The sequence below is a fragment of the Meleagris gallopavo genome, chromosome 1 (assembly GCF_000146605.3).
Source record: "Meleagris gallopavo isolate NT-WF06-2002-E0010 breed Aviagen turkey brand Nicholas breeding stock chromosome 1, Turkey_5.1, whole genome shotgun sequence".
NCBI classification, from domain to species: Eukaryota; Metazoa; Chordata; class Aves; order Galliformes; family Phasianidae; genus Meleagris; species Meleagris gallopavo.
The window spans coordinates 164263555-164291136 of record NC_015011.2 but is presented as its reverse complement, the minus strand read 5'-3'; the positions used below and the strand labels follow the sequence as shown (position 1 = coordinate 164291136).

The window sequence follows — 27582 nt, the reverse complement described above, 5'->3', positions numbered from 1 at the left end:
CTTGAAGAACAGTTGTGAAATGTAAAGCATTATAGCTAAGGGCCCACAGAAAGCATCTACAATATGGACTGACTTCCATGGTCATGCACTGTCCCCTCCTAACATGCTACTCAAAGATCCTGGCAAGAGAGTCATTATTTTTCCTTGACAGCTCTTAAGAGTTTTTCAACCCACGATCTTGACAGTGTTTCACTCCACCACAGCTGCATCTCTACTAATATATTTAACACTGTCAATCACTGTCACTTTTGAGGCCAACAGGGCTAAGACTGCCTGCTGCCATTGCTAGCAAACTTTTTTACATCCCAGAATGGGGTTATTGCATCCAAAGAGTCTAAAGGGAGATATTTATGGTTAATATTCGTTCCCAGACAGCAGCCAGGATTTCTCTGGGAAAGTGCTATTTTGAATGGGTCAAAACTATGCCAGGAACTGTTACCACAATACAGATGGCTGAGTTCCCATTGCTAAGAGTATTGCCTGATGCTATTAAGCCAGTATGAGAGTAGCCTATTTTAATGAGCATAGTGGAAGTCTTGTTCCCAACTGTGTAACAAGAAACAGGACCACAGAGGAACACAAAATAAGAGCACCTCAGCTTAAGTAGTGCTTCTAAATAGTGCTCTTCCCTCCAGCCTTATGCTTAGGGGCAGTAGGAGCTCAGGTTAGCATCCTGTAAGGAGGGTACCATCTTCTTGCTTTGTCTAAATTTTCTATTTCCTTCTGCCTAATTATTTTTGAAGGATACCATTAGGCTGTTGTATGCAGATTAATTTTTGTTGCTCTTCTTCTTTCCTTAACATTGACCATTTTAGAGGACCACATTTTACTAGTATTTTTGAATAGTCTCTGAAGTTTTAGCGAGTGAGAGTGAGATGTTGCTCCACCTATTCGAATGTGAAACACCTCTAGACATTTTGATGTACTGATTTCCTTCAGGAGATAATGCTTTCCTCTCTGGAATGTTAATTGAACTGTCATATCTCTGACTTCCCCCTTTCTCTGCAGCATGGCTTACACAATACTTTGCATTATTATGGCTTTAGGATTAATATTATGAAAAATACATTTCAGACAACGCTTTGACAGTCTAGCAACTCAAGATGCTCTGCTGGGTTTCCATGGAGATCATACACTGTGAATTACCCTATATGACTGTCTTTATTAAGTTAGTCTCCAATCATATTCGGAAACCTGAATCCCTTTCTTTTGATAGGAAAATTTTAAAGCTGTGTAACTTCATGTGATGCAGCAGGATGTTTTCTGTACACAAAGGCAGTACGCATTCTTGCTGTAATATGTTATTTGCTTCCACTTTAGTAATCATCTTTTCTAATACTGAAACTGAGTTTGCTCTACATGTGTAAGCATGCTGATCTGGAAAGGGCAATGTATTTTGCTCTCCATTTCCTTTTTATGCAATTACTGAGAACTTCCACATACCCCCAAGTCATTTTTTTGCCATCCACAAGGAATTAGGGCATCCAACTATACCCCCAAGTGGACAGGTACTTCTTTACAGAACTACAACCTTCTCAGTCATTGTCCAGACTTTCTCTAGAAGTTGCTAGTCTTTCTAGCATAGAAATAAGTAGATATTTTACTATAGGTAGAGAAATTTAAAGTCTGCAATTTAAAGCTTTAATTTCCCGATATTTCGTGTGACCTCATCACTCTACCACTTACCTTACTTGGAAAAAAAAAGTGTCTTGTTAAATCTTGAGTAAGAGGAGACTATTAATTCATTTAATTCTGATGTAGAGGTGCTTTGTAGATCAGGGAATTTTGGGTTTCACTTGGTTCTTTCTGTATTCTGCCTTGGCTGAGATCTATCATAACTTGCCGGATAGTGAAAGAGAGGGAGTTAACTGTGAATGGTGAAATTCTGAAAGCATGGCTTGCCACAGCTTGAGCATGCACTCTGTACTTAAACAGGTAACATGTTTTTGTATCTACAGAGTAGCAAAGCAGAACTTGTGGGTTCTTTTGCTTTTTCTGCACTTCTCTTCAACATACCGTCTGACCAGCAGCCTGTTTCTGCAGTTTAGTCATTGTCACTGTTTGGCAGACAAGGCTTTTTCTCCAAGGTTGACTAGATGCCTTTTCTACTGGCATCTTCTTCCCCCCAGAGTTAGTTGGCTGCCCTGTTAGCAAAGTAAATCCTTGTGTTGAATCCCCCTTGAACTACCTGAATGCTTTCCAAAGATGTATACAGAAATAAAATCGTCTCTTTCCTCTCACTCTGTTCTTTTGAGTGAGCAGAAATTTCAGTAGATATGCCTGGGTCTACAGGTTAAGAAACTGATTTCAGATCATGTCACCACAACTCCTGCTTTTAGCATTTATGTTGTTCTCTGTGACTTTGTTTGACTCTGTTAGTTGAAACTGTGAGATAGCAGGTGATACCTTGAAAATATGGTTTATAAAGGATGCAATTGTAAAAATAAAATTGCCCTTGCCAGAATAAGAAATTATAATGTTGTGCAGTATTTTTTAACTAAAGATATATTTGTTTTTTTTTTTTACTAATGTTACAGAATTGCTCAAAGTCTTTCTACTAGATTAATTAATCTGTTGTAAGGGTGTGTTTTATTAACAATGAAGGGAAATGCCTTAAAATATTTTAAATTACTTATCTGAGATTTAGGGATCTGGTAGAAGGATTAGCAACTATTCAGTGAAGCAATTGCATTCTGATGAAATCCAATGGTTTGTGAGTCTGCATTTTAGGAGCTTTGCCATGCTGAAAGAAAGCATAACATCTATGGACCCCAAATATGCAAATGACAGTAACTGTTTGCTTAAAAATCTCCCCAGCCGATGTTTTATCCACAATATAGGTTCTGTTTCCTCTGTCCCTTTTTATTCTGGCTGTCCCGTAACCTTTTGTTCCACTTGTGATATTTTTCATTAGTCACATGATGAAATGTCTAGGCTAGATTCCGAGGGTGGTATAAAAATTCTATATTTACTTTTATGGAAGCACTAACAATTCTATTTGGATTGGATTTCTTTGTAGCAAAACCAATGAATTATTGAACAGATTGGACTTGGGTTTGCCAAAGAATGATTCCTGTCAGACTGTTAATTGTGGCCCAGAATCAACAGCATGGGTAAGCAAAACCATGGAATGTGCAATATTTTTCTGTCAACTTTCCAGGTGCTGTCAATAGTGTGATATTAGAATATTCTAATTGTGTTTAATTGCCTATACATAACTCTGTGAATACCAAGGAGTCTTTCTGGGTGAACTGCCTGTGTTGTCTGTGATACACTGGCAGAGTATCCTACATAGTAGGATACTGCCTTTATTACTTGCAGTTCCCCTCCTGATAAATACGAGCCAGATTTATATTCTGTGTTCAGATCAGAATCTTAAATGTGCTGTGTACCCATCAGTCGGTGGCAAGCTTTTATGGAATCCCAACTAGTACATGTCAGCAGATGCTTTGCTGCATTGAAAATCTAGTCAGAAGAGAAGCTTATTTCTCACTGCATCCTAAAAGTGATTTTGTAGACTGCTTGGGGACTTTGTCCCCGTTTGAATGAGCCTCTTAAGTATCAATGTAATTAGGGAATAGATAAAGTATTGCAAAAGTTTCATTATTCTAATTGCCTCAAAAAGCCTTTTGCACATCTGATTATTCTCTCCACGTTTAACCAAGCATTCCTACTGATATAAAAACTTAGAGTGAGGAATATTGTTAACCCTGAAGACAGAAATCTTCCCTTTGTTTGTAACTTGGGGATGACAATGTAGGCAGAAATTATTGTTATGAGCAACAGTCCTGTGTCAGCAGAAAAGTGGAAACATCTAATCTGGGTAACAGATACAACCTTGAACACCAACAGCTGAGTAAGGAAATTAAAAATTTTCCTGTATGTTTCCTCAGAAGCCTTGGAAATGTGCAAGACCCTCCTTACAGAGAAATTGCTCTGAACAGAATATATGACGGTCCTGTCTTGCTCCTAGTATCTCTTTCTGATTTTCAGTTGCTTGAAAAGGGAAGACATTACTGAAAGAAGGTTGCTTTCCCCTTTGATTCCTCAGGTCATTTTATGTCTCTGATAAGCATGAAGAAATCTTAACATGTGAGCAGTGTTATAACTTTAAGAACACAACCTCTTCTCAGCAATGCTGTGTCCACTAGATTTAATTGTAACGGAGTGCCTTTCAGGCTATATTTTGTAGTCCTGAGTAGACAAGCAATACAGAGGACTATGAGAAGGAAGAAAAGATGGATTGAAACAATCTCTACTTGACTCCGAAGCATCCTATACTCTGAATGCTGAGGAGCTAGCTCTTTGGTAGAGAAGGCTCAACAGACTTCTTTAACTTCTTTATGTTGTGAGCATGGAACTATGAACATAAGACACGCTCATAGCCTCAATATTGACTTGGATTTCAGCATTTCAGTATGATGTCTGTGTGTAGGTGGGTGGATATCTAAGGCAACATTGAATTCTCTCAGATATACAGGTCCTACCTTTAACGTTTATTTCACTTACATACGTGTCTTTTTCTCACTGCAGTTTTGGAGGAGTTTCTTAATAAATTATGCCAAATTACTTAAGTTCAATTTTGCTTAGCCAGTATCCAAGCAGATAGGATACATAGTATTTCTATACTGTTCTTTATTAATACCAGCTTATATTATGCATGTGTGATCCTGAGGAAGATAGGCCTGGTCTTTTCCAACCTTAGTGATGTTATGATTCTATCATTCTGTGACAAGGGAGAATGGTTTTAAAATCAAAGAGGGGAGATTTAGATTAGATATTGGGGAAATTTTTCACTGAGAGGATGGTGAGGTACTGGAACAGTTTGCCCAGGGATGCTGTGGATGCCTCATCCCTGAAGGCGTTCAAGGTCAGGTTAGATTGGGCCCTGGGCAGACTGATCTAGTGCCTGATTTAATGGCTGGCAACCTTACCCATGGCAAGAGGTTGCAAGGGGTTGGAACTAAATCGTCTTTAAGATCCCTTCCAGTTCAAGCCATTCTATGATTCTATGTCTTTTTTTTGCAGCAGTATTTCTATAGCTCTGTGAATCAATTTATCATTTGCTTATAATGCATTTAGTAAGAGGTCTTTTCAACCAACTTGGATGAGATGCAGACTATACATAGGCATTCAGAGAACCTCTGTGCTCTTTGTAAGGAATCTGAAGCACGTAACCAATAAATTGTTATCTAAATGAACTTGGTATAGTATCAAAAGGTTAAATCACCAGGGAGTCTTATAGTCTTAATTTTGATGTTATCTTTTATTTTTCCTTTGTCTAGAGTAACTAAACTATTCTGGAACAATATGTTTGAAACAGAGAAGTGCGATAAGACTGGGAAGTGCATGATAAGAATGTTAAGGGACAGGGGGTTTATGCATATACATTTAGGTTTTTTATTATTTAAAGTTAATGTACTAAAACAAATCTGAGACAATGTTATGTTGAATTCTTTTTCCCTTGCAGCACTTATTTGTGGTACTAATTCAGTACATCTAGTTCAAATAGCAGTGTCAAATATTACTTGATGCATGTGAACAAATTTGAATTTTTGGGGTGACTCTGTCATTGGTGACTTTTTTGGCCCACTTAATTAATCGAGTTAATAATTAATTTTAATCCTGTCTTCAAAGCATTACCAGTCCGGTATAGAGCCTTATTGTCTTTCAGCTTGATTAACATACACTCCACACAATTCTCCAAGCCATTAGAGAGAGTAATGAATAATATTGGACCCAGAATGAGTCTCCCTGGACACATGTAACAACTCCTCCCGGCTCAAAATTGAGCTATTAATAATTGCTTTCTCTATTCAGTCTTTTTAGCAAATTGTGTGCCTGTCGTTTTAATGGTGTCATTCTGCACACATATATCAAGTTTCAAGAACACCATGTAGACCTGCAACAAATTCTTCACTAAAGTCAAACCTGCACATTTCTTGTATTAAATTATATTGGCTCATTATTTAGTGTGCTATGCTCAGTACCTGCTTGAAGACTTTACAAGCTAAGGATCCTATAAAATCCTAATGGTATGCTGGCCCTTTGAAGACAACTGTAACTTGTAAAAGATCAGAGCTAGTTACTGTAATGGAAACAGGTGAATACTTTAATTTTGATGTATAGTTCAGATTTTCAGTTCTCTTGCCTGACTCCCAACTAAGAAAGCAGTCCTCATCTCTGAGCTTCTCTTGCCCTACCACCACACATTCCTTTCCAATATTTATGTGAAAACAATCATAGAATTCTTAAAGTTGGAAAGGACCTCCAAGATCATCTAGTCCAGCCATCAACCCAACACTACCATCTCCACTAAACTATGACCCTCAATGCAGCATCTACTGTTTTCTTGAAAATCTCCAGGAGAGGAGACTCTACCACCTCCCTGTTCTACAACATTACCACTCTTTCTGAGAAGAAATTTTTCCTAATCTCCAACCTGAACCTCTACTAGTGTTTCCCTCTGCTACCAGGCCTCCCTTCTGCTTTGTTATATTAGTAATGCTTCCAGTGCTTTTCTGTCTTCCCACAACATCCCATCTCACTGTCTTATATCCTGATTGCATTTTTCAGTTACTCAGAATATCTTTATGTATGCCACTGGAACAAGCAATAGAATGTGCTGTGGCTGCTTAGTTGTAATGTTCAGGTGAACATTCAGCTATATGGAATGCCTGAAAAGTTTTACACCACTCCTTGGTTAAACACTAGTCTTCAAACTCATCAGACTTTTTAATAACTGTAATCCTTCGAACAGTTCTGATTTGTTAATTACTTGTAAATAGAATTGAGAATCAAGTTTGGCATGTTGATCCTCCCTCTTCCCACATCAATATGTCTATATTTTCTATTGAACAATAGGCTAGAAGCCGTATATATAAGCAAGCTCTTCGAGAGGATGAAAACAGAAGATTGGAGGAAATGAAGCAAGAACAACGGAGGAAGGTAATTATACATTAACAGTTTACATATTGTATTATTTTTGCATGCTGTGAAATCAAGTAAATGCACTGATTACTTGTAGCCTATGCACAGGGCTTCTCTTTAAGGAAAGTGATGTAGACACTGTTTTCAAATGTTGTGAGAGAGATGAGCCAAATTGTAAAATTTGGACAGACAGAAGTATCTTGTGGGTTCATGGCTATTTGCATCTGGATGACTAGCGCCTGCTTGCCTCTCCATTTGAACAGTTGTGCAAAACATATTTTTTTTGGATTGTGGTGACCAGTTTTATTGTCTAAGGAAACCAATTTCCAGTCTTTCAGGTGGAAGTAACCTTATTGAGATATTCACGATCTCAGACTCTGAATATATTCTTTATAGAGAAGCAGTCTATGTGCCCCGCTGTCTCAAACAAGTATGTGGAAGAACTCAGATTTGCTATCAAGTCTGTACTCTTCTGTGTTCCTTTGCTAACCACATAAATGGAGAGTTTTCATTTGTCCAATTGTACTGTAACTATGCGTTTCAACTCCATCTTCTGCATAGGCAGCATGAATTGCCTGAAAGCCACCTCAACACTCCCATCCCTCTGGCATGGTTTTGGGTACTAGATGTATGTAAAGATCATCTACATAAAGCATACTTATTACACTGTAGTAAGATCTTTACCCAGGTCTAATGTGTGAATGTGCAGAGGGCAGCATTAACTACAGATCATTTAAAAATATATTAGCAAATAGGATCATAGAATGGTTCTAGGTTGGAAGGGACCTCGCCAAGATTCTAGGATTCTATGATTTTTTGAGATCTCTTCCAACCCAAACCATTCGATGATTCTGTTTGCTAATATACTCCCAACCATGGGCAGAGACACTTCCCATGAGATCAGGTTATTTATTTGGCTTGGTTCAAGGGTATTGTGTAGAGCTTTAGATGCCATACTGATTTCTGTAGGTCAGCAAGAAAATGTGGACTGCTTCTAAGGCTGCTCTGTCTTAGTACACAACACCATGTGCTCCTTGCATTCAGCATTGCTGCTACATATTGCACACAGTGATGCGCTATGTATAAACCCACTGTAAATAATATGTATTTTAAAGGATCCAGTAATTGTTCCTCCAATTTATGTTGGCTTATTTCTACTTCAAACTAATATTTATTAAAGTAATTGTGAATTCTGTCTTGTGTGCAAGCTCCTAGTATAGCATAGCTATAAAACGTATAGGTATTGTCAGTTGGTTTTTTTTTTAGAACAGGTTTTAGTATGTATTGCTTGATTTAAAAATATTCAGAGCACTTTGAACACAGCATCATATACACGCAATATATTTCAGAACATTACTCCAAGAGAGGACTCAGTGTATTGGAAAGTCAGATACCGGGTTTTAATTTTCAGGTTGAATAGTTATTTAAAACAGTGAAAATAAAGGTTGGCTTTTTTATTTCTTAATCCTGTTTCTTCTTTTAGGGCTAGACAAATATTGATACACAACACATTCACAGTTATTGATTTTCTTCATACATTTACTGCATAGTTTTTATTTAATGTTCCACTTAAATTGATTTTTTTTTTATTTTTACTTTTGTAGTTCCATTCTGTTACTGAAACTTTTATCTAACCACTTCATTTTATTTTACTTCCTATTCCTACTGTTACTCAGTTGTTATGGAAAATATGAAGGATGGGTCTGTTCCCATCCCTTCCCCCTTGCCCTGCAAGACAAATTCTCTGCAGAAAAAAATCTGCATCTTCAATCCTTGAGCACATTACAGGGAGCAAGAGGCAGACAAACAAGAACACATGCAATGTTTCCTTAGCAGATCTAGCTAGAATTGTATAACTCTGCTCTTCAGAGAAGTCCCTTTGAGACTGTTTATATACCTTAAAACAATATAATGTAGGGACTGTAGGCTTCAACACTAGGGCTTGCATATGCTTTCCCCACACCAGTAGGTAGTTTGTCCTTTCCTCAGTATCATAGAATCATAGAATCGTAGAATCACAGGGTTGGAAACGACCTACAAGATCATCTAGTCCAACCATCCTCCCATTACCATTGCTACCACAAGCACTAAACCAAATCTCATAGCTCCTCATACAGATGCCTCTTGAATACTGCCAGGGACAGTGCCTCCACCACCTCCCTGGGCACCTTTTTCTCTTTTGTCATCCCCAGGCTCAATTAATGGAATCAAAACAAAAACAGGAGGAAGAAGCCAGGATAAGAGCACATCAAGATGAACAGAGGAGGTATGATGCAAAATCTCAGAGTATACATTACTTGACTTTCTATCTGGAATGGGATTCAAAATTGCAAGCATTCATGCTTAAGAAGACTATTGCAATGAAGATCCCTGATACAGCCTCTGGTTTAACTTTGTCTTTAGATAAACCACTAATATCCACCATTACAGCTGCTCACAGTAATGTGTTATTACCCAGAGTGCCTTTCTTATTTTATTTTTTTTATCAGCACAGGGTAGAACACAGGGTAGAAACTATTAGCAGTTTCAAGACAATTTAAAGACAGCTGGAGAAAAATACATATAAAGTATTATGTGCAGCTATTCATTCAACTGGTCTGCTCTCCTCCTTCTGTCTGGATCGCAGTCTCCAACTAAGAAGATTGCTGAGAACTCTACCTGTTCTCCCAGTCCCTTCAAAATCTTCACAAGGAATGTAAAGTCTTTTAAAATATTTTACAATTTCCTAATTGCAGCTTCCTGTGATCTGCCTTGAAGGAGCACGATCAGATGGTAGTCTTCCAGCCTTATCATACCTGGTAGCCTCTTCCTGATGTCTGAATGTGGGCTCCGAAGGCAGTACAAGAAAATGCTAGAGGTGCTTTCTGAGCTGGACAGCTTGGTCATATTAGTAACAAGCTTAAGTGGTTGTTTCATTAGGAAATCACTACTTACAGAAACTTGTTTAATGAAGGCTGAAAGACTACCTAGGGTGATCAAGTGAGTGGTATGCAGGATGACTTTTTACTGATAATTTGGGTCCATTTTTCATAGCAATAGATGTATGCCTTTTAATCATGATGGTTTAATCACAGGATAAGAACACACCTGGTGAACTGAAAATGAAAGGCATCCTATCTCATGACAGGCTGTAGTTATTCAGCACAGACTTGAAAAGTATAGAATGATGTATATTTAACTGAGAATAGGGAAAGCACCTTAGAGAATGCTAAATTTCAAAAGTTTGTGAACTCCTCAGCTACCTTCAATCAATGTTCATTTTTCTTTCTACTTCAAGAGTAAATAATGCTTTTCTGGACCGACTTCAGAAGAAAACACAACCTAATAGCATCTGCCAACCTGGATATTCTGGGAGTTTGCACTACTGCAGTGATGGTGCCTGGGTAAGTTTTTTGAGTACAGAGCACTAAAGTAATAGGATTGTTTAAAAATTGATTTTTTTCCATATACTGTTATGTGTCTGTGCAGTTAGCCTGCATGACAGTCCAGGTTGGCTGTCAGATACAGTAGCTTTCAAGAAGAAATCCTGTCTTAAATATAATCTGTTCAAATGGGAAGAAGAAGTAACAGCTATTCTTGCAGCAGAGCTTTACATGGAAGGTAGTACAAGGAACCAAATCCAACATACTTCCTGAAGTTCAGAACAAGAGTAGTGAAATTGTATGGGTTTTTCTGAAACATCTTTAAACGAGATCTATAAATTCATATTAAAATGCTTGGAAAGGCTGTAAACATTTTAATATGATATTGAAAACGGAGGTGGAAAATACCTTGAGAAATATAGCTGTTCATTCCTTCCTGAATAAACTTATGGCAAGGAAGGAAGACCTGACTATATCCAGTTTAAATAGGTGCTTTGAGCCTTCATCTTAGTCAGCATTGTGATGTTATGGTCAGAGTTGATGCAATATTTCCATTATGGAAATTTCTATTGGGGTGAAATTCCAATTGCTGAGAGGACAAAAGTGTAGAAATTTAAAATTGCAAAGACTGAGTAGCAAAATGATACAAGTCTAAATAAATTTAGTGAATGTGGCTTTACAGAGAAAACTGCCTAGCTTGAGATGGACTGTTTGGTGTGGATTTGTTTCTTGGAAGATGAATGCTATAAAAACTTGGTTTCAAGCATCTACAAAGTCAAAGCATGACAGAGAAGCAAATAGTTTTGCTCCTAGAGGTTTCCAGATACTGAAACTGGAAAAGGAGCCTCTTATTCACTGCAAGGTATGGGCAAGCTTGGTGGAGGGCTCAGAAACCTCAGACTGAAGCCAGAACTGTGCAGAGCAGTTCTCTTGGTCTTGCTGAGAGTGGGCAGGATCTGTCAGCCCAGCCTCCCATTGTGTTTGCTGGTAGCTGCTGGAAGAACCAGTTGGCTAGGGTCTTGGCTCTTGCTGGAAAGCTGAACTGGAGATATCCAGGCTTAGTAAAAGAATGTGAATAAGAGAGTGCTCTATATAGCAGGCCTGAGTGATTTTTTTGAAGATAGCAGTGTTAGACTTCAGGTAGGACAGAAGGAAATAATGCCTAGAAAGGGGCAAAAAGGAAAGTCTGCTGGATGGTGCCTGCTTAACCAAGGGTGGAAATTGTTCTTTTTATTTTACTTTGTATCCTTTATCACAATTTGTAAACTGTTTCCTGGTAAAATAAAGTCTGTAACAACCAACAGCCCCAGTCTCTGAACTCCAGCATCTCCATCCATCCACTGTCCCTACTGAAAGCTTCTCTGGATGTAGAAGGAATGAGGTTTCACCTTTAGTGCTTTACCACATGTACTATTCCCCAAGATGGGTGGCAGTACCTCTGCACTAATGCACTCAGCCCAGGCATAGTTTTAATAGCAGACAGCTCTGAAAAGTCTACAGCCAATCTTTCTTTTTTTTTTAATGTGTTTTAATGTGTATGCATCAACATAATTACAACAAATCCCTATACGTAGAAGTGATAGATTTCCTACTCTGGTTGTTTACTGAATACTTCTCAAGGAGCCTGCCTTATGTTGGGTAGCACTTAGATTATCTTTTTTTCATATATACCTCACTATGAAATGTTCAGAAGACTGAACAAAGTACGGAAAGAATAAAGTACTTAAGAAGATGCCATCAAGGAGAAGAATTAAAATAAGTATTGGTAACAAGAGCAAGAATCTCTTTTAGACAGGCTGGAGGCTGCAACCTCAGTGTCTTTGATTATATCCAGGCTCTTCTCCCTTCCTTTGGGATTTTAAGCAAAAAGACCTGAACTCCAAAGGTGCCTTACAAATCGTTGTCTGAAACATGGTGTTTTGCATTACAAAAGAGCTAACTGAAGCAGTTCAGATTATAAACTAAGATGAAAAGAAAAGAAAAAGGTTCCCAAAGTTAAGACCTGCAGGTAAGTTTTGAGCCTGCTCCTTCTTTGTTGTGACACTGAAGAGGAAATATTTGTTCTTTCCTGATTCTTTATTCCTGACTGAGCTCTTCACAGTCACAACAGCTCCATGCTTACAGAAACTGAATGCTGTGCCATTGTTGACGTAACCGCTGTATTTTTCATTATTACTTCTATTAGCCTGGTTTCCTAAGGAAATGAATTTTTTTGTGATCACTCTGTATGCCTGTAGTAAGGTCTCCAACCTGCTGGCCAATCTTGACTGAATTTGAAAAGGGTGTAAAAGTCTCACAGATAATTCAGTTTATTTGCATTTTGTGAAAAACAGGGGCTGATTGTAGCAGTGTTTGAGCAGTGGATATCAGGATGGGCTTGGAAAGAGAAGGGAAGGTTAATTTATAGTATGTTTGGCCAGGAGAGAAGAGAGCAATTGCTGTGCCCAGTTGTTCACTAGTTGTTAACAAACTAGTTTTCATTATTCCTATGTCTTCCAGACAAATTGTGTTTTATTAGTAATTATTTATATGTTGTTATTTCACGAAGTATTTTCATGAAAGTAGTCTTTTCTCACCTTTTGGTTATAAATATCAAGGTGCTCTCCAGGTGGTTGTGTGCTTTGCTTTTTTAATGAGAAGCCAAATTAATGTTTCCACTTCTTTGTGTTGAGCTACAGCACCTTTGGGAAAGTCTTGAATCTTCCTGTATGCTATCAAGAAAATATTGATGTCTTTTGTGCAGCCACTGACTCTAACATAAGTATAAACCTTTTAGGATAGGAGAGGAAAAGATGATATTTGTCATTTCAACATCAAAGTTTAATCAACAAGATTGAGTCCTTACTCAGCTGGGGCATATAACTGAGGCAATATCCGTTCATTGTGGTGGCATAAATGAACAGTTTTACTTAAATACGAAAACACTTCTATTTTTACAAAAGAATAACTTTTAAAACAGTGGCATGTTTTTATGTTTATTCCCTTGAGATTTTTCCTTTCTCAAGCACTGCGGCATTTGCAGAGGTCAAGTGCTAATGCATGGCAGGCCTGTAACAGAGCCCTTGTTTGTTTTTTGAGTAGAAAGTGAGCAGTACGAAGGACTCTTTTGTCTATTCTGTTAATGGAGATAGTTCACATGGTGAGTAGATGAAATTTATATGCCTGCTCTTCTTTAATGAAGTACTGGATGTCATGCTGGAACTCTCTAAGCTCTAGTAAACCCAGAATCTAGAAGACAATGTGACATATTGCATATTCCTGTTCGTTGTCTCTTATAAACCCCATGTCAGGCATATGAATGAGAAATGCTCTCTCAGATGCTGCGTCTACTCCATTAGTTGATACATTAATCTAGATATTTAGAAGGGGAAACAACTGTGGCCTGAATACATAGGTGCAGGGCAACGGGACATTCTCTTCCTTTCCCTTACAGAGAACAGAAATTCAGTGGATGCTGGACAAAAATAACACAGCTTGGATATACAACTATTTTAAATGAACATGGCTTGTGGATTAATACTTGTTTTGTTTCTTCCAACGTGCTCCGTGGTAGCATCACTTTAGAGTGTCAACCAGATTTATGGTATTTGCTACCAATCTGAGACAGAACATGTCGTTGTGGTGGTTTCACACCAATGGGCAACTCAGATTTGCCAAACTACTCTCTCACTCCCCCTCTGCAAAAGAACAGTGGAAGAAAATATGGTAAAAAAAGACACAAGGGTTGAGATAAGGAGAATATTTGCCAATTACTAGAATGGGCAGAACAAACTCAACATATGGAGATAAATGTAATTACTACCTATTGCCAGCAGGCTTGCCATCCACAATGGTTAAATATCTTTTTACAAAGAAAAATTTGGTAATTTAGCTTTAGCCTGGTTAGTCTATATGCAGTATGTTTTAGAAAGATTATTTGATTTTTCTCCTAAAACTGTTTTCTGCTGTGGTAGTTGTTGAGAGTAATATGCTAATCTTTCCAAGCAGAATGATGAAGGAAAATAAAAAACTGCTCAGCAGAAGCATTAGCTGAGGGACCTAAGATGAGTAAGTCCAGGTAGATGAGTTAATGACCTACCTGTGACAAAGCAGTCAAACAGCATAATCAGATGTGTTCTGCCTGGCTCAACTTTGAGCTCAATCATTCTTTCTTTTGAAAATTTCATCCTAAAAGAGAATATTGGGAGTCTGGGGAGGAGCAAAAGAAGCCTCTCGCTCTTTCAAATTGTGTGAGACTAAGAAAGGATCAAGGCATCTAAGATACTTAGAACACTTTCAGATTGACTTTTTTAAGCTTATCTCCCAAGTCAGTACATCCCACTATTCATATGTAGTTCAAATCAAAGAAATATTTATTACTGGAACTGGGATCTTCTTACGTAAGAACTTACATTATATTTTAAATAGAGTTTTAAAAGACAGCAAAGGATCCCGAATAATCAGGAAAGACCCATGTAACCTTAGTTCCTAACATAAGTGTCACATTCTACTGTACTGTATTAATGCATTTTTATTCATCTAGGGGTCGAACTACTTGGAATAAAGGACTAATGTTTCCAGAAGGTAAGAATACAAGATTTGTTAGTTGTCAGTACTAATGCTGGTATTAATTTAGATTCATATTTGCTGTTTCATTGTAACAGCTTTTGTAGTTTAATTTTCAATTACTATGATAGGGCGTCTTAAAATAATGGCTTTCCAGTCTGTGCATGGAGCTATGCAATGGTGCATACCGAATCTGAAACTTGTTTTTTTCATAAAGAACTGCAGAACGTGTATTTCAAGTCAAAGGAAGCACTGATGCCATTGAAAGTGTTTGCTCAGGATATGGTGATGTTTAGTGCCAAAACCTCAATAAAGTCACATTCTCTGTGTTGTGGACTGTGAGTGCATAAAACTTGGCAGCTGAGGAATATGGTTGGAAGTGCAGAAGGTGATTCTGCAACATAATTATGACTATAAGTGAAAGACAGTGAAAGGGAAAGGCTTTGTTTTGGGCTACTTCTTCCTGCTGTTTCCCGTGCACAAAAACGGAGATTGTTAGTATCAATAAAGACTGTCAGTAAAATACCAGTATTGCATCAGAGAAATGACCTTTACACAAACCTCAGTGCACCTATGTTCTTTTCTGAAAGGGGTTCCATGCCCTAATTCCCAGTTCTGATTTAAAGACTTGTGCAAAGCCTTCACTTGTAGTCTTGAGGACTTCTAAGGCAAGTACTGGCATATGGTACTCAAATTGCCTTTGAACTTTGTTTGAAAGCTAGAACTTTGAAAGAGGAATTAAAAAATGAGATAAGCTTTTAAAAACCACTTGCTTTTAGCCCTTATTCTGTAAATTGACTGTTCTTAATCTCCTATACAATTTCTTCCTCATTTTCTGCTCCAACACTAATTTTAGTTAGTGTTTTCGTAGCACGACTGTGTCCTAAAAATAGTATCTAAATAATGCAATTGGCTTCACATGAGTCATCTTTTCAGTTTTATGAGGAGTAAAATTGTTATTAAAAAGTAACTGAAATTCACCGTGGAAATTACAATCAATAGATAAATTCAGTTCCCCACAGGGGAAAAAATGACCATCTCAGGCAGCCCACAATACTGTTAGGTTTTGTAAACTGTGGACAGCTGAAGGAGTAGAACATATTGAGCTCTTTGTTGTTTTACACAATAGCTATAGTACCAATTATATAGTTACATGTGAACTGTATAAGAATTATGGACGGATGTACTTATTTAATCTTTATTTTAATGTTGTTTTGAAAACACATTTCAGCTTGCTACGTTAATATGTTGCTCAAAGAATTATTAATATGTCTGCAGATAATTAGGATGTTTTGTGAATTTAATTTACAAAAAGGTAGAAATCCTTTCATGAGTGCTTTACAGAATTAAAAGCTAAAATCTGTCAGAAAAAAAAAGGAGGCTTTATTTTCTAGTGGACTTAATCCTAGGCTAGTATGACTTTGATTTTTTTGCTTTTGCTGCAAAAGATAATTTTTAATTCTGTTTTCTTCCTCTTGTTACAGAATGCTAAAGAAATATTCTCTTTTATCTGGTTTTGGCCAAATGACCTTGTAAAAGCTCCAAGAAAGCCCTCTTTTATCAGTGTGATTTTTTTTCCTAACCTGATTGCATCTTCACACCCACTTCGTGAGTAATCTGGAGAGACTGGTTTCTAGCTGTCATTATTCACGCATATTTGAAGCAACTGGTTATGAAATTCCTAATTAATTTTTAATAAGTGAATGTGTTCTTTTTTTTTTCCCCTTCTTAAATTGTTTTGCCTTTTGCAGAATGCAATTATGCTAGCCTTTAGGATCTCACAAATAGAAGATGTTGGTGGTTGCAGAAGCTGCAGAAATATCTGTGTTTACTTTTTTACTGTGCCCAGCCACAAACTTCCAGTGACTTGAACAGCGAAAAAAATAATAGTGCTCTCTTGTGGGAGCAAAGTGCTGCTGCTTTTTTGTTGATGTTGCTTTTGTTTTTTGGGGTGGGGGGTTGAGAGACTTTTTAATGTATGTTAAACAGTAGAGTCAAGGAGAAGCAAGTGTGTGTATTATAGATGGGCTATTTTGAAAATGTATTTAGAAAAGTACAACATTAAAGAAATAAAACTTTAATGCTGGAAACTTTTACACTGTATTCAATGTTTTACACATCATTTTTTCATTTTTCCTATTTTACATTGATAACTTCTGTTACACAAGTGGGGAAAAGTATTACAATGTTATCTCTAGTTTCTTCTTTTCTTTTCTCTTTAGTCTAATGGAACTTTATTTCCATATTCTTGTTTTTACAAACAGTAACATTTTAATGCTTTCTAAAAGTCAGATTCATGACCTAGATAGTTCTAATGAAAAAGAAGGATCCACGGTGTGTTAGATAGGCCATGCAGACAAGAAGTATCCACTGCATTTACAAGTACATTTTATGCAAAATTAAAAGTTTCCGGAGCAATATTTTTTTCAGTATTCAGACATGCCACACTGGTTTTCCATAGCCCTTGCAACATGGAAATTTTGTAATGGATCACCTGAAGTTTTCTTCTGAACCTGGGATGTTGCTGTGTTTTCTTTCTCCTTTGGGATTCTCTGTAGTTGCCCTTGGTTATCTCTGCCTTGGGGAATTACTCTACTCTCTCATAGTACTAGTCAGCTGATGTGGATTCAAAGTGCAGGAAGTTTCCCTAATGTTATGCAGCCATTTTTTCAAGCACCTGACACTGGAAACTTCCTTAGAAAGACTTCTGCACACCCAAAGAATGGTTCTTAATTGCAAATGGTACTTCTCCCTGCTATTGGACTTCTGCTTTGAAAATTAAATTCACATCTCACTCCCAAGTATGTCCTCTCTTGCAATCCTTTGGCAGTTATTAGGTCTAGGGCTAGATGCCTGTAGAGTAGGATATATGCATGCACATATATTTTAAAGGACATGCCTCTGCTTAAATCAAATCCTTGTTGTCTGATTAGACTAATATTTATAAGTGGTCTTGTTGGAGTAGTGAAGCTGCAGCCTTTCCACACTTGGAGTTCTATAGCTCTAGATATCATTGAGAATTGCTGAGTGGAAGTCACCGTGGTCACTGAGAAGTTAAAATTCAGTGTGATTATGTTGCTATGTTTCTGTTTCTGAAGAGAAAGAAGAACTTTTTATTCATCTGCTACTTTCACATTCAGGAACAGTAATGGCAAGTCACCTTGCTTAACCTCTTCCATTAAGCTTGTCTGCTTTCTTTTGACTGTCTTCAGAGAAGAAACTGGATCACAAAGTGCGTCCCCTTATCCAGCATTTCAGTCTCTTATTTGAAATGATCTCTACAAACTTTAACTATAATTTCAGACATTAACTGTTTCAGCTCTTTTTAATGGCAAAGACCTGAATTTTCCCTCTTCTATCTTTCTGAACAAAACAGACAGATCTGTACGAAGAGTGAAATGTCTTTGAGAACCATGGCCTACAATGGAGATATAAGAAATTACATTTATCCACAAATTGATATTAACAAGATATCTGGAATCTGCAATTCTTTGGATGGCTCTCAGTATCTCAGAAGTAACACCTCCCCACACATACATCCTAACAAAAATAAATCTCGAAAGTAAATATCTTTTTAAAGGGGTTGTAATGAAACAAGAGACTCTGGGCTGGAAAAATGGCATCATGTCAGTCAAGAGTTAGGAAGTAATAACTGGGTGTGTTTGCCTTCAATCTATCGGAATAAACCTTTGGTAAAGATTTCAGATGAAAACACTAGATTCTTCTAGATACAAAGTACACTAACAAAATTAATTATCTGTTATGCAGTACAGTAGAAATAAAAGTTATTAGTTTGTAGCAGACAATAGAAGGGTTTTTTTGTTTGTTTTGAAAAATTGTTGTTGCCTGAAGATAGTCTGCACTTTGATAAATCAGCCTTCCAACAGAGAATGGTGTGATGTTGGAAGTTACAAGATACACTTGCTTTTTCCATGCTGAGACAAATTTACTCAAACAGAATGACTAAACCATTACAATCAGCTGTTCTAAAATTCAATACAAGCTGACAGCAAGATTCCTATGTTTAGATTTTATGGTCTGTCTAAATCAGAAACTAGCTTCCCATGAAGAAGTGCAATGATTATTTAAGGACCTACAGGACTGATTCTCCATTTAAGTTTCTAAAAGTTGTTCCAGTGTCCCAACTGGTAAAAGTATCTACCCGACTCCTAGTTGAAACTTGCCAAATGTCAAGATTTCATTATTGAATTTTCTTACACAGTTGCCTACTGCATTAAAGCATTTCCTATTGTTAGGACTCTGATTTTTTCAGTGTGCACTGAAGTAGAACAGCTTCATTCAACCTTCAGTCTTTGTTCAGATTTATTCTAGCATTTGGTGTTAAATGTATCTTTTGTTTTGAAACTGAGGCAGAATATTACTCTATTAGAGAGGGAATTAATCTGTAGGTTTCATCTTATGATACTCATCAATGTTCAAATCACACCTCTTCTTGAATAAATCAAGATCTCCTCTCAACCATCAGATCCTTTAGTGTAGTTTTCAGCATTTGTGTAGTGATGAGTCTTCTTTTTTACATGAAAAAATAGAAATTCATGGGAAGTGAGAAGACACATGGCCTAGCCCAAGAGCTAGATGTTCCTGCTCTGCCCCGTGCCACCACTCTGCTCTTCCCTGAGAGCTCCCTTCTGTAGCTTACTCAGTGTTTTATACTTCCACATATTTTTGTCTTCTTGAGAACAAGCTGTCTGGCAGAAATCCTCCTTGCTCCTTCTGTTATGTTTTTCTCCTCCTTTCTCTTCAGTCAAGTCACCTTTCTTGTTAAATCTCTACTTCACCAGATGATTAAATACGATTCTTCTTTGGCACTCTTGACTCTAGTTACCAGCAGACTCTCTTCACTACACTTTGTCCAAGAACAAATGAAGAAAATATGATTGCTGTTTTCTGATTCACTTTATTATTTTATTTTTAATTTTGTAATCATTCCTTTCCCAGAGGCAGGTGCTTTTTCCTGACTCCTCTCTATGTACCCTACTTGTCCCTTCCCCTCCCATTTTGGTGTGAGACTGTGTTAGAAAGAACATTACCAGCAGAGGTGATCACTCCTCTGTACTCAGCAAAGGTGAGACACATCTGGGCTGCTGGAATCTTCAGTAAAAGAAAGACTGAGGTGAGCACAGCAAAGGTCCAAGAAAATGATGGAGAGACTGGAGCATCTTTTGTAGGAAGAAAGGCTGAGAGCTGGGAACGTTCAGCCCGGAGAAGAGAAGGCTCAGAGGAATCTTAGCACTGTGTATAAGTATTGGAAAAAGAAGAGTAAAGAAGACTAGAGGAAAGCTCTCCTCAATGTACTCGGTGTCAGGATGAAAGGTAATGGGCACAAGTTAATTTACAGAAAATTTTATCTGAACAAACACCAAAAAACCCCACATTTTTAATGTTAGAGTGATCAAATACTGTCACAGTTTGCTCAGAGAGGCTGTTGAGTCCCCTCCTTGGAGAAATTCAAAACATAGTTGGACAGTCTTGAGAAACTTGCTTTAGTAACTGCTCTGAGCAGGGGGATTTGAACTAGTTTAGCTCCAAATGATCTCACCTCTCCTATGATTCTGTAAGCTCTTAATTTTTCTATAGCTATTTTAATCTTCTGCATTCCTTTCTTTTCTCATTCCTCATTTTCCACTTGCAACTCACGATCCAAGGAAGAGCTCTGTCATTCTGCAGAGGTAATGAAAAAATGCCCAAATTAATTTTAACTGCTACCAACATTATTTCATTTTTTCTATCTTGTTTAAAGCAATTCTGCACTTCTGAAACTTCTTATTGGTTTCTGTCTCTGAAGTGGATTGAATCAGTGTCTCATATTATTTCTTTTGGACTAGATCTTGGATAGATCTTATTCTTCAGCCTCCTTTCTTGTCAGTCCTGGTCCTCTCAAGCTCTGCACATGGAGGCTCTCCTTTCACTGCTTCCTGGGGCACTTTTGGGTAGCTCTGCAAGGCCCTGGATGCCAGCTTTAGTGCATCAGAGATCTGAACTGCTCATTTTTCTTTTTCTTTCTCGCCTGTGGAGGAGGACTCATTAAGACCCTCACATTACCTGGAATAAATTATTTTTCTTATCCTAGTCTTAAATGAGCCCTCTCAGCAATCCTTGGCAGGAGCTCCGTGGATACTGGCAATGTTGGTATGGTGAGAACTTCACTGTAGCTGGGACTGTATAGTAAAGCAAGAATGCAGATGAGAGTAAATTCCCTTGAGCCTATACAATCTCTCATTAAAAGCTTTCCAAATTTCACATCAATCTAGGGATCTTATCTGAACTCTCTCCAGTCTGTTCTAATTTTAAAAAGATGGTGTTTTCTTTTTTTCTTGCCAACATTAATTCATTTCACTTACAGCCCACATTCCCCATTTCTAGCTGTTTGATCATTGCACCTAGCTCTTTAATTAAAAGAAGGTAAGCCCAGATTCTTCCGTGGTCTGGACATCTCTATAGAAGCTATCTTTATTTCTCATTCACTTAGTATCAACCGCAGCCTTTGCCACAAATTTGTCTTGCCTTTGCTCCCAACCCATGAATTCACTAAACTAAATTTGGATAGAAAACTATACCAGAAATGTTCCTTTTTGAAAGATCATTCTCATTTAATATTTTCTTTTAAAATCTCTCTAATAAATTTTTAATTTGCTTACCTACATTCTGAAGTCTGAATAGTCCTTTTTAATGAGAAAATGATATGGCCTTATGTAACTGCTGTATTAAAAAAATCACATATTGTCAGATTGGTAATCTCACAAAAACTGAATCTGATTTCTATTTAATATTTTATCTTTCATTAAGCTATGTTTTCTGGCATCAATTATGCTTCTCACCCTTAATTCTTTATTGAGAACATACTGTTGTGCCTTCCTGAAATTTCGTCTTGGGTAAGCATTGAATTGACAGAGCTATACTTACATTTTCAGCACATTCTCCATTTGAAATATTGAAATATTTGTTTCCTGTCTTCTCTGTTCAATCTTTTGAACAGTCACCATATCTCAGAGGACTTAGTCAGTATCCTGCTTTGAAAATAGCAGTTTAACAATCTCATCAGTCAATACTTTTACAGCCAAATGTTCCAAGTTTTCTACTTTACTAAAGGAATAAAAATATATATATTTCTTAACTCTAAATGGGAAATAGCCATCTGTCAGTTTCCCATAAATATATAATAATTTATTTTATTACCAAAAATGAGGATTTTGCACTCTTGCATCCTCTGTGTTACCATGTTTACTGTTGAGATAATCTGTGGAGATGGCAGAGTTCATTTGCTGATGCTCTTTGCCTTAGATACTTTGGTCTCTGCAGGAAGTAAGGTGTTTCCCTTGAGATAAGCACTGAACTGCAGTAGCCCTCAGTAATGACTGTGGCCCCTTAACTGGAGACCGTATTGGACTTCCATGGAAAGGTTTTGAGAGAAAGGAGAGAAACTTGGAAAAAAACATCCCTGCAGCCACCAAGATTAGTGCAGAAGGAGATCAGGAGGTGCTCGAAGCATGGAGCACAAGCTTCCTGCAGTCCAGGAGAGGCCTATGGAGGAGCAGGCTGTCCCTGAGCAGATCATAGAGTCATAGAGTCACAGAGTGGCCTGGGTTGAAAAGGACCACAATGATCATCTTGTTTCAACTCCCCTGCTATCTCCCTGTGCATCCATGGAGAAGCCAATGGTGCAACAGTGGATGAAGCCTGAAGGAGGCACAGCCCATGGATACCCTGCAGGAGCAGTTTTGGGCCTCAGTGAAACCAAAACATATTCCAAAGCCAATGATTCCCAACTCCTTCTGTGTTACGGATATTCCCAGAGGATCTGTTTGCACAAGCTGTGGTATATGGCTGGTGACCATCTGATAAGCTGAGTATCTCGTGTTTGTACAATTTGATCCTAACAACAGATAAGCTTTTAGCATCAACCCTCCATATCTGCTGTACCAAGGAAAAGGTTAGACCCTTGTTTGCAAAAGTAAAAGCAAAGTTACAATAAGGGAAACAGCAAATGCGGTCTAGGTGTGTCCCTAACACCAAAACTGTCTTCCTGTGGTCACTTCAGAGCTTCGAGTAACACCATGGCCCAGCAGCCAGGAGGAAAACAGTTAGTACTACTCTTCATGAACATCCTCTCTTTTACAGCCAAAAGTTTTCTCATTTACTCATTTCAACACTTTCAGTGGGAAAAAAGGCATATCTCACCTTGAGAACCTATAATTGTATCCTTAATGTAATGTGGCCTATGACAGTTTTGTTCAGCTCCTGGGGGCAAATTCTATTGCCAATGACACTCTCTCTTTTTTAAAAATTATGTAAAAGGCTTGTTGGAGTGCTTGTGTCTTAATTTGTATTTGATTTGTTGATCTGCTCAGCAAAGCAGAGACTTCAGCCTTCAATCCCAGGAGTTGCACTGCTCTTCCTTATTTGTATACTTGACCCAGCCCCACTTACATAAATCAAAAAGACTTGATACACTGAACTAATCGGAATCTTTTACAGGGGAATAAATTAAACAGACTGAAACTGTAAAGCTGTAAAACATGGGGTAAATTCTTAGGCAAATTCCACCTATTCTGTCCAATTTCTTTTACCCAGAATAAAATGGAGAGGAAAAAGACCCAACAACTTCTTTTTCACTTCTTCCAGAGGGAAGGAAAGGTTGAAGTCTAACAACTATATAAACTGGAGAATTTGGGGGGTTACCCTTTTTTACGTCACTTTTCAGAAATTCTGCATTAACTTGTCATACTGAATCAATTCTGATGAATTATCCAATCTCTTGAACTTTTATGCTTTCTGTATGTGAGATCAAAACTCTAAGTGCCAATTACTTTACTCTTTAAATCAATGTCTCTCTTAGCTCTCCTTTTTAAAAAAAAGAGTGTATGAAGCTGATTCATTCTGCTTTCTCTGGTTAATCTGGGAAAATGCATTGCTTGCTCTTTGTACCCCAGCAATTGTCTCCAGGCAGGAGGCAATGGGAAACACTGGAATTGAACTAGGTTAAACTGATATGAAAGAAACTCAACCATTCAACAGTTGAATAAATAGATTACAAGTGATTCCTGCCTTACAAGTAGGACAGCCAGCACCTGGGTTTTCAGAAGGTTACCTCTCAGGTGTCACAAAGTAGACATGCAAAATGGACATCTTTTATGATTTTGGAGTGGATATATGGGCATATAAACAAGTATCAAAAACATGCCACTGTGTCAATATTTTGCAAAACTGATTCACAGGGGAAATCTTTTTTTTGCTTGCTCAAATAAAATTTTCAGTTTAACGTAGGTAACAGGACTTTTTATAACAATCTCTTAATGTTGGAAAGGCAGGTGGAATACAAACATGGAATTGACACAAATTGACTTCATATTAGGTTTGTAATTTGCATGTGGAGATGAAAAGAAGACAAATCCTACAGATCATCAAGTCTTATAAAAGCAGTGTCCTTAAGAGCATCTTCACTGAGAGAAGATTTGGTTTCCTGAACTTCAACTGCATGATGAATGGATCTATGGAGCCTTCTGGTAGGGGATTTTTCACACCCAAGATGGATCAGCCTCTCAGAAGGTCTGTCTGTCTTTGCTCACTTTAGGGAGAACTCCAGTGATCACCACGATATTTCAAATTTGCAGTTGATTTGAATCCCAAACAGAAGAGACTAAACACCGAGATTTACTTGCATCTTATTCCCACAGTAGCAACTATAAATCCTGGGGCGTTTTAAAAATTTTGCTTTCTCAAACAAGCACAGGGTTTTTCCACAAAGTTACAGTACTTACACTCCACACTTCACTCTGCCAGTTATCACAGATCAGCCTTCAAGGCAAATACGAGGATCGCAGCTTAAAATAGAGCTCTCAGTGCTCATTGGTATTGCTTAGCACAACATTCTGCAACCAGCTGAAATGAAACATTGATATTTGTGACAGAGTAAACTTAAGGGTTGTTAAAGGGTCGACTGAGTAGAAGCCCATTGTTTCAGCACGCAATGCTGTGCATCATTATTCATTAGAGACCTGAAAACATTTTGTTCGAACAGACAAAGAAAAGGGTAAGGGAAAAAGGGATATAGTATATGAACACAGTGATCACTGGCAAACAACAAGCTAATTCTCCTATGTGATTATTTAATTATTTAATTCTTCCAGAGTTAATTAGAGCGGATTAGCTGAACAGAGGAAATATGGGAAAGTGGAGGAAATCCTGGAGTAGAAGGAGGGTGATTGGTGTGGAGAAAACAACAGCAGGGGAAAGGCAGAAGCCTGTAGATGGAGTGAAAAGGTTATGCAGACAGTATGTGAGCAGCCAGAAAGCTCTAAAGCTTCTCTGGCCCCAGGAAGGTGTCATCATCCTAGAACTGACCTCCACATACCTTGAGTTGTAGAAATTACTCTGTGGGCCAAATGCATTAAAAGAAATGTTCAGGTTATCATGGTTGTGCTGGAGTTGGAGAAGCACCATCAAGCTGAGCAGTAGGACTATGCCAAAGTGACAATTTTGTCTGGCCTGCAGAGATGTCTCTGACATGGCTCTCATTCACATCTCAGTTACCAGGCATCTTATTAGGGTCATGCTGGAGAAGATGATGTACACAGACTTTATCATCTTGCAATAATTGAAAATGTTTCTTATCACTGAGCCTTTCTTCACTCCAGGCCGCTGTTTGCCAGGCATCTGTTTGAAGGAGATGATCACAGTCATAAATATCCACTACCAGTACTGAGGTTTATGTCACTTGATACACTATTTCATCCTAAAGGTAATATAGACCACACAGAGCTCTAAGATACCTTGAATCTGACAGCATTTTAAATAAATATATATGTGGTAAGATCATCACGAGGGGTAAATCAGCATAGCCTCAGTGGAATTGGGTCCTTTAAACTGTACATGAATTACATATCTCAGTGTGAGCAATCCTCAGCAGCTGGGTTGCATCCAACACAAAAGAACCACACACCGGGCTCTACTGAGCTGGGGGAATTTGCAGCCACCCTTTTGGCTTATTGGGCTGGCAACAGACTTGATCCAGTGCATCCTTTTGGGAATCATAGGATCATAGAATCATAGAATGTCTTGGATTGGAAGGTACCCCACCCACAGGCAGGGCCACCAACCTCCAGATCTGGCACTAGACCAGGCTGCCCAGGGCTCCATCCTTGGTCCTTGCACACCTCCAGGGATGGGGCATCCATAACCTCTCTGGGCAGCCTGTGCCAGCACCTCACCACTCTCTCTGTAAAGAACTTCCCCCTGATATCCAACCTAAATCTTTCCTCCTTAAAACCTTTCCCCCTTATCTTATCACTATCTACCCGAGTAAAGAGTGGATTGCCCCCTTTTTGTAATCCCCTTTTACATATTGGAAGACTGCAATGAGATCTCCTTACAGCCTTCTCTTCTCCAGGCTGAGTAGGCCCAGCTCCCTCAGCCTGTCTTTGTAGGGGAGGTGACCTAGCCCTCTGATCAACTTTGTGGCCTTCCTCTGGACTCTCTCCAACAGCTCCATATCTTTCTTGTATTGGGGGTCCCTGACATGGACAAAGTACTCCAAATGGAGGCTCACAAGGGCAGAGTCGAGAGGGACAATCACCTCCCTGTCTCTGCTGGCCACCCCTCTTCTGATGGAGCCCAGGATGCCATTGGCCTTCCGAGCTGTAAGAACACACTGCTGGTTCATGTTCAGTTTTTCATCCATCAGCTCCCCCCAGAGACACTCTCAAGGAGTTCTTCTCCCAGACTGTATACGTATCTGGAGTCACTCCAACCAAAGAGCAAAAACTTGCATTTTGCTGTGTTGAACCTCATGAAGTTCAGGACCACCTTTTGAGTTTGTTGAAACCCGTCTGGATGGCTTCCCTTCCTTCTAATGTGTGAACTGCACCACTCAGCTTGGTGTCATTTGTTAACTTGCTAAGGGTGCACTCAAGCCCATCATCAGTGTCATTGATGAAGGTGTTTAAGAGCACTGGTCCCAAAAACAGACCCCTGGAGGACGTTGCTCATCACCAGCCTCCACCTGGACATAGTGCTGTTCAATATAATCTTCTGTCTACAGCCTTCCAACCAATTCCTTATCCACTGAATAGTCCACTCCTCAGATCGGTACCTCTCCAATTTAGTGATAAGGATTTGTTGGGGGACCATGTCAAAGGCCTTGCACAAGTCCAGGTAGATGACATTGGTCACCTTCCCTTTGTCCACCAATGCCGTCACTCCATCATAGAAGGCCACCAGATTGGTCAGGCATCTGCTGGCTGTCTCGGAACACCTGCTTAACCTTCATGTGCATTAACATGTCTTCTAGGAGGATCTGTTCCATGATCTTCCCAGGCACAGAGGTAAGGCTCACTGGCCTGTAATACCCCAGGTCCCACTTCCTCTCTTTCACAGAATCACAGAATTGTAGGGATTGGAAGGGACCTCTAGTGATCATCGAGACCAACCCCCCTGCCAAAGCAGGTTCCCTACACCAGGTCGCACAGGTAGGCGTGCAGGCGAGACTTGAATATCTCCAGAGAAGGAGACTCCACAACCTCCCTGGGCAGCCTGTTCCAGTGCTCCGTCACCCTCACCGTGAAGAAGTTCTTACGCACATTCGTGCGAAACTTCCTATGCTGCAGCTTATGTCCGTTTCCCCTCGTCCTGTCTCCACGTACCACTGAAAAGAGACTGGCCTCACCGCTATGGCCGCCACACCTCAGATATTTATAAACCTGGATCAGGTCCCCTCTCAGTCGTCTTT

At 38.6% G+C, this 27582-nt stretch overlaps 1 protein-coding gene across 1 annotated transcript; it reads left to right on the top strand.

Moving 5' to 3' along the window:
* The first annotated feature begins 3000 nt into the window (after positions 1–3000).
* LOC104917509 (epithelial-stromal interaction protein 1-like) lies at positions 3001–16927 on the top strand. The gene is made up of 6 exons (XM_010728836.3): positions 3001–3113; positions 6865–6948; positions 9123–9196; positions 10208–10313; positions 14815–14855; positions 16322–16927. The coding sequence occupies exons 2-5, from the start codon at positions 6925–6927 to the stop codon at positions 14833–14835; spliced, it is 225 nt and encodes a 74-aa protein (XP_010727138.1). The 5' UTR covers positions 3001–3113; positions 6865–6924; the 3' UTR covers positions 14836–14855; positions 16322–16927.
* Positions 16928–27582: the final 10655 nt, after the last annotated feature.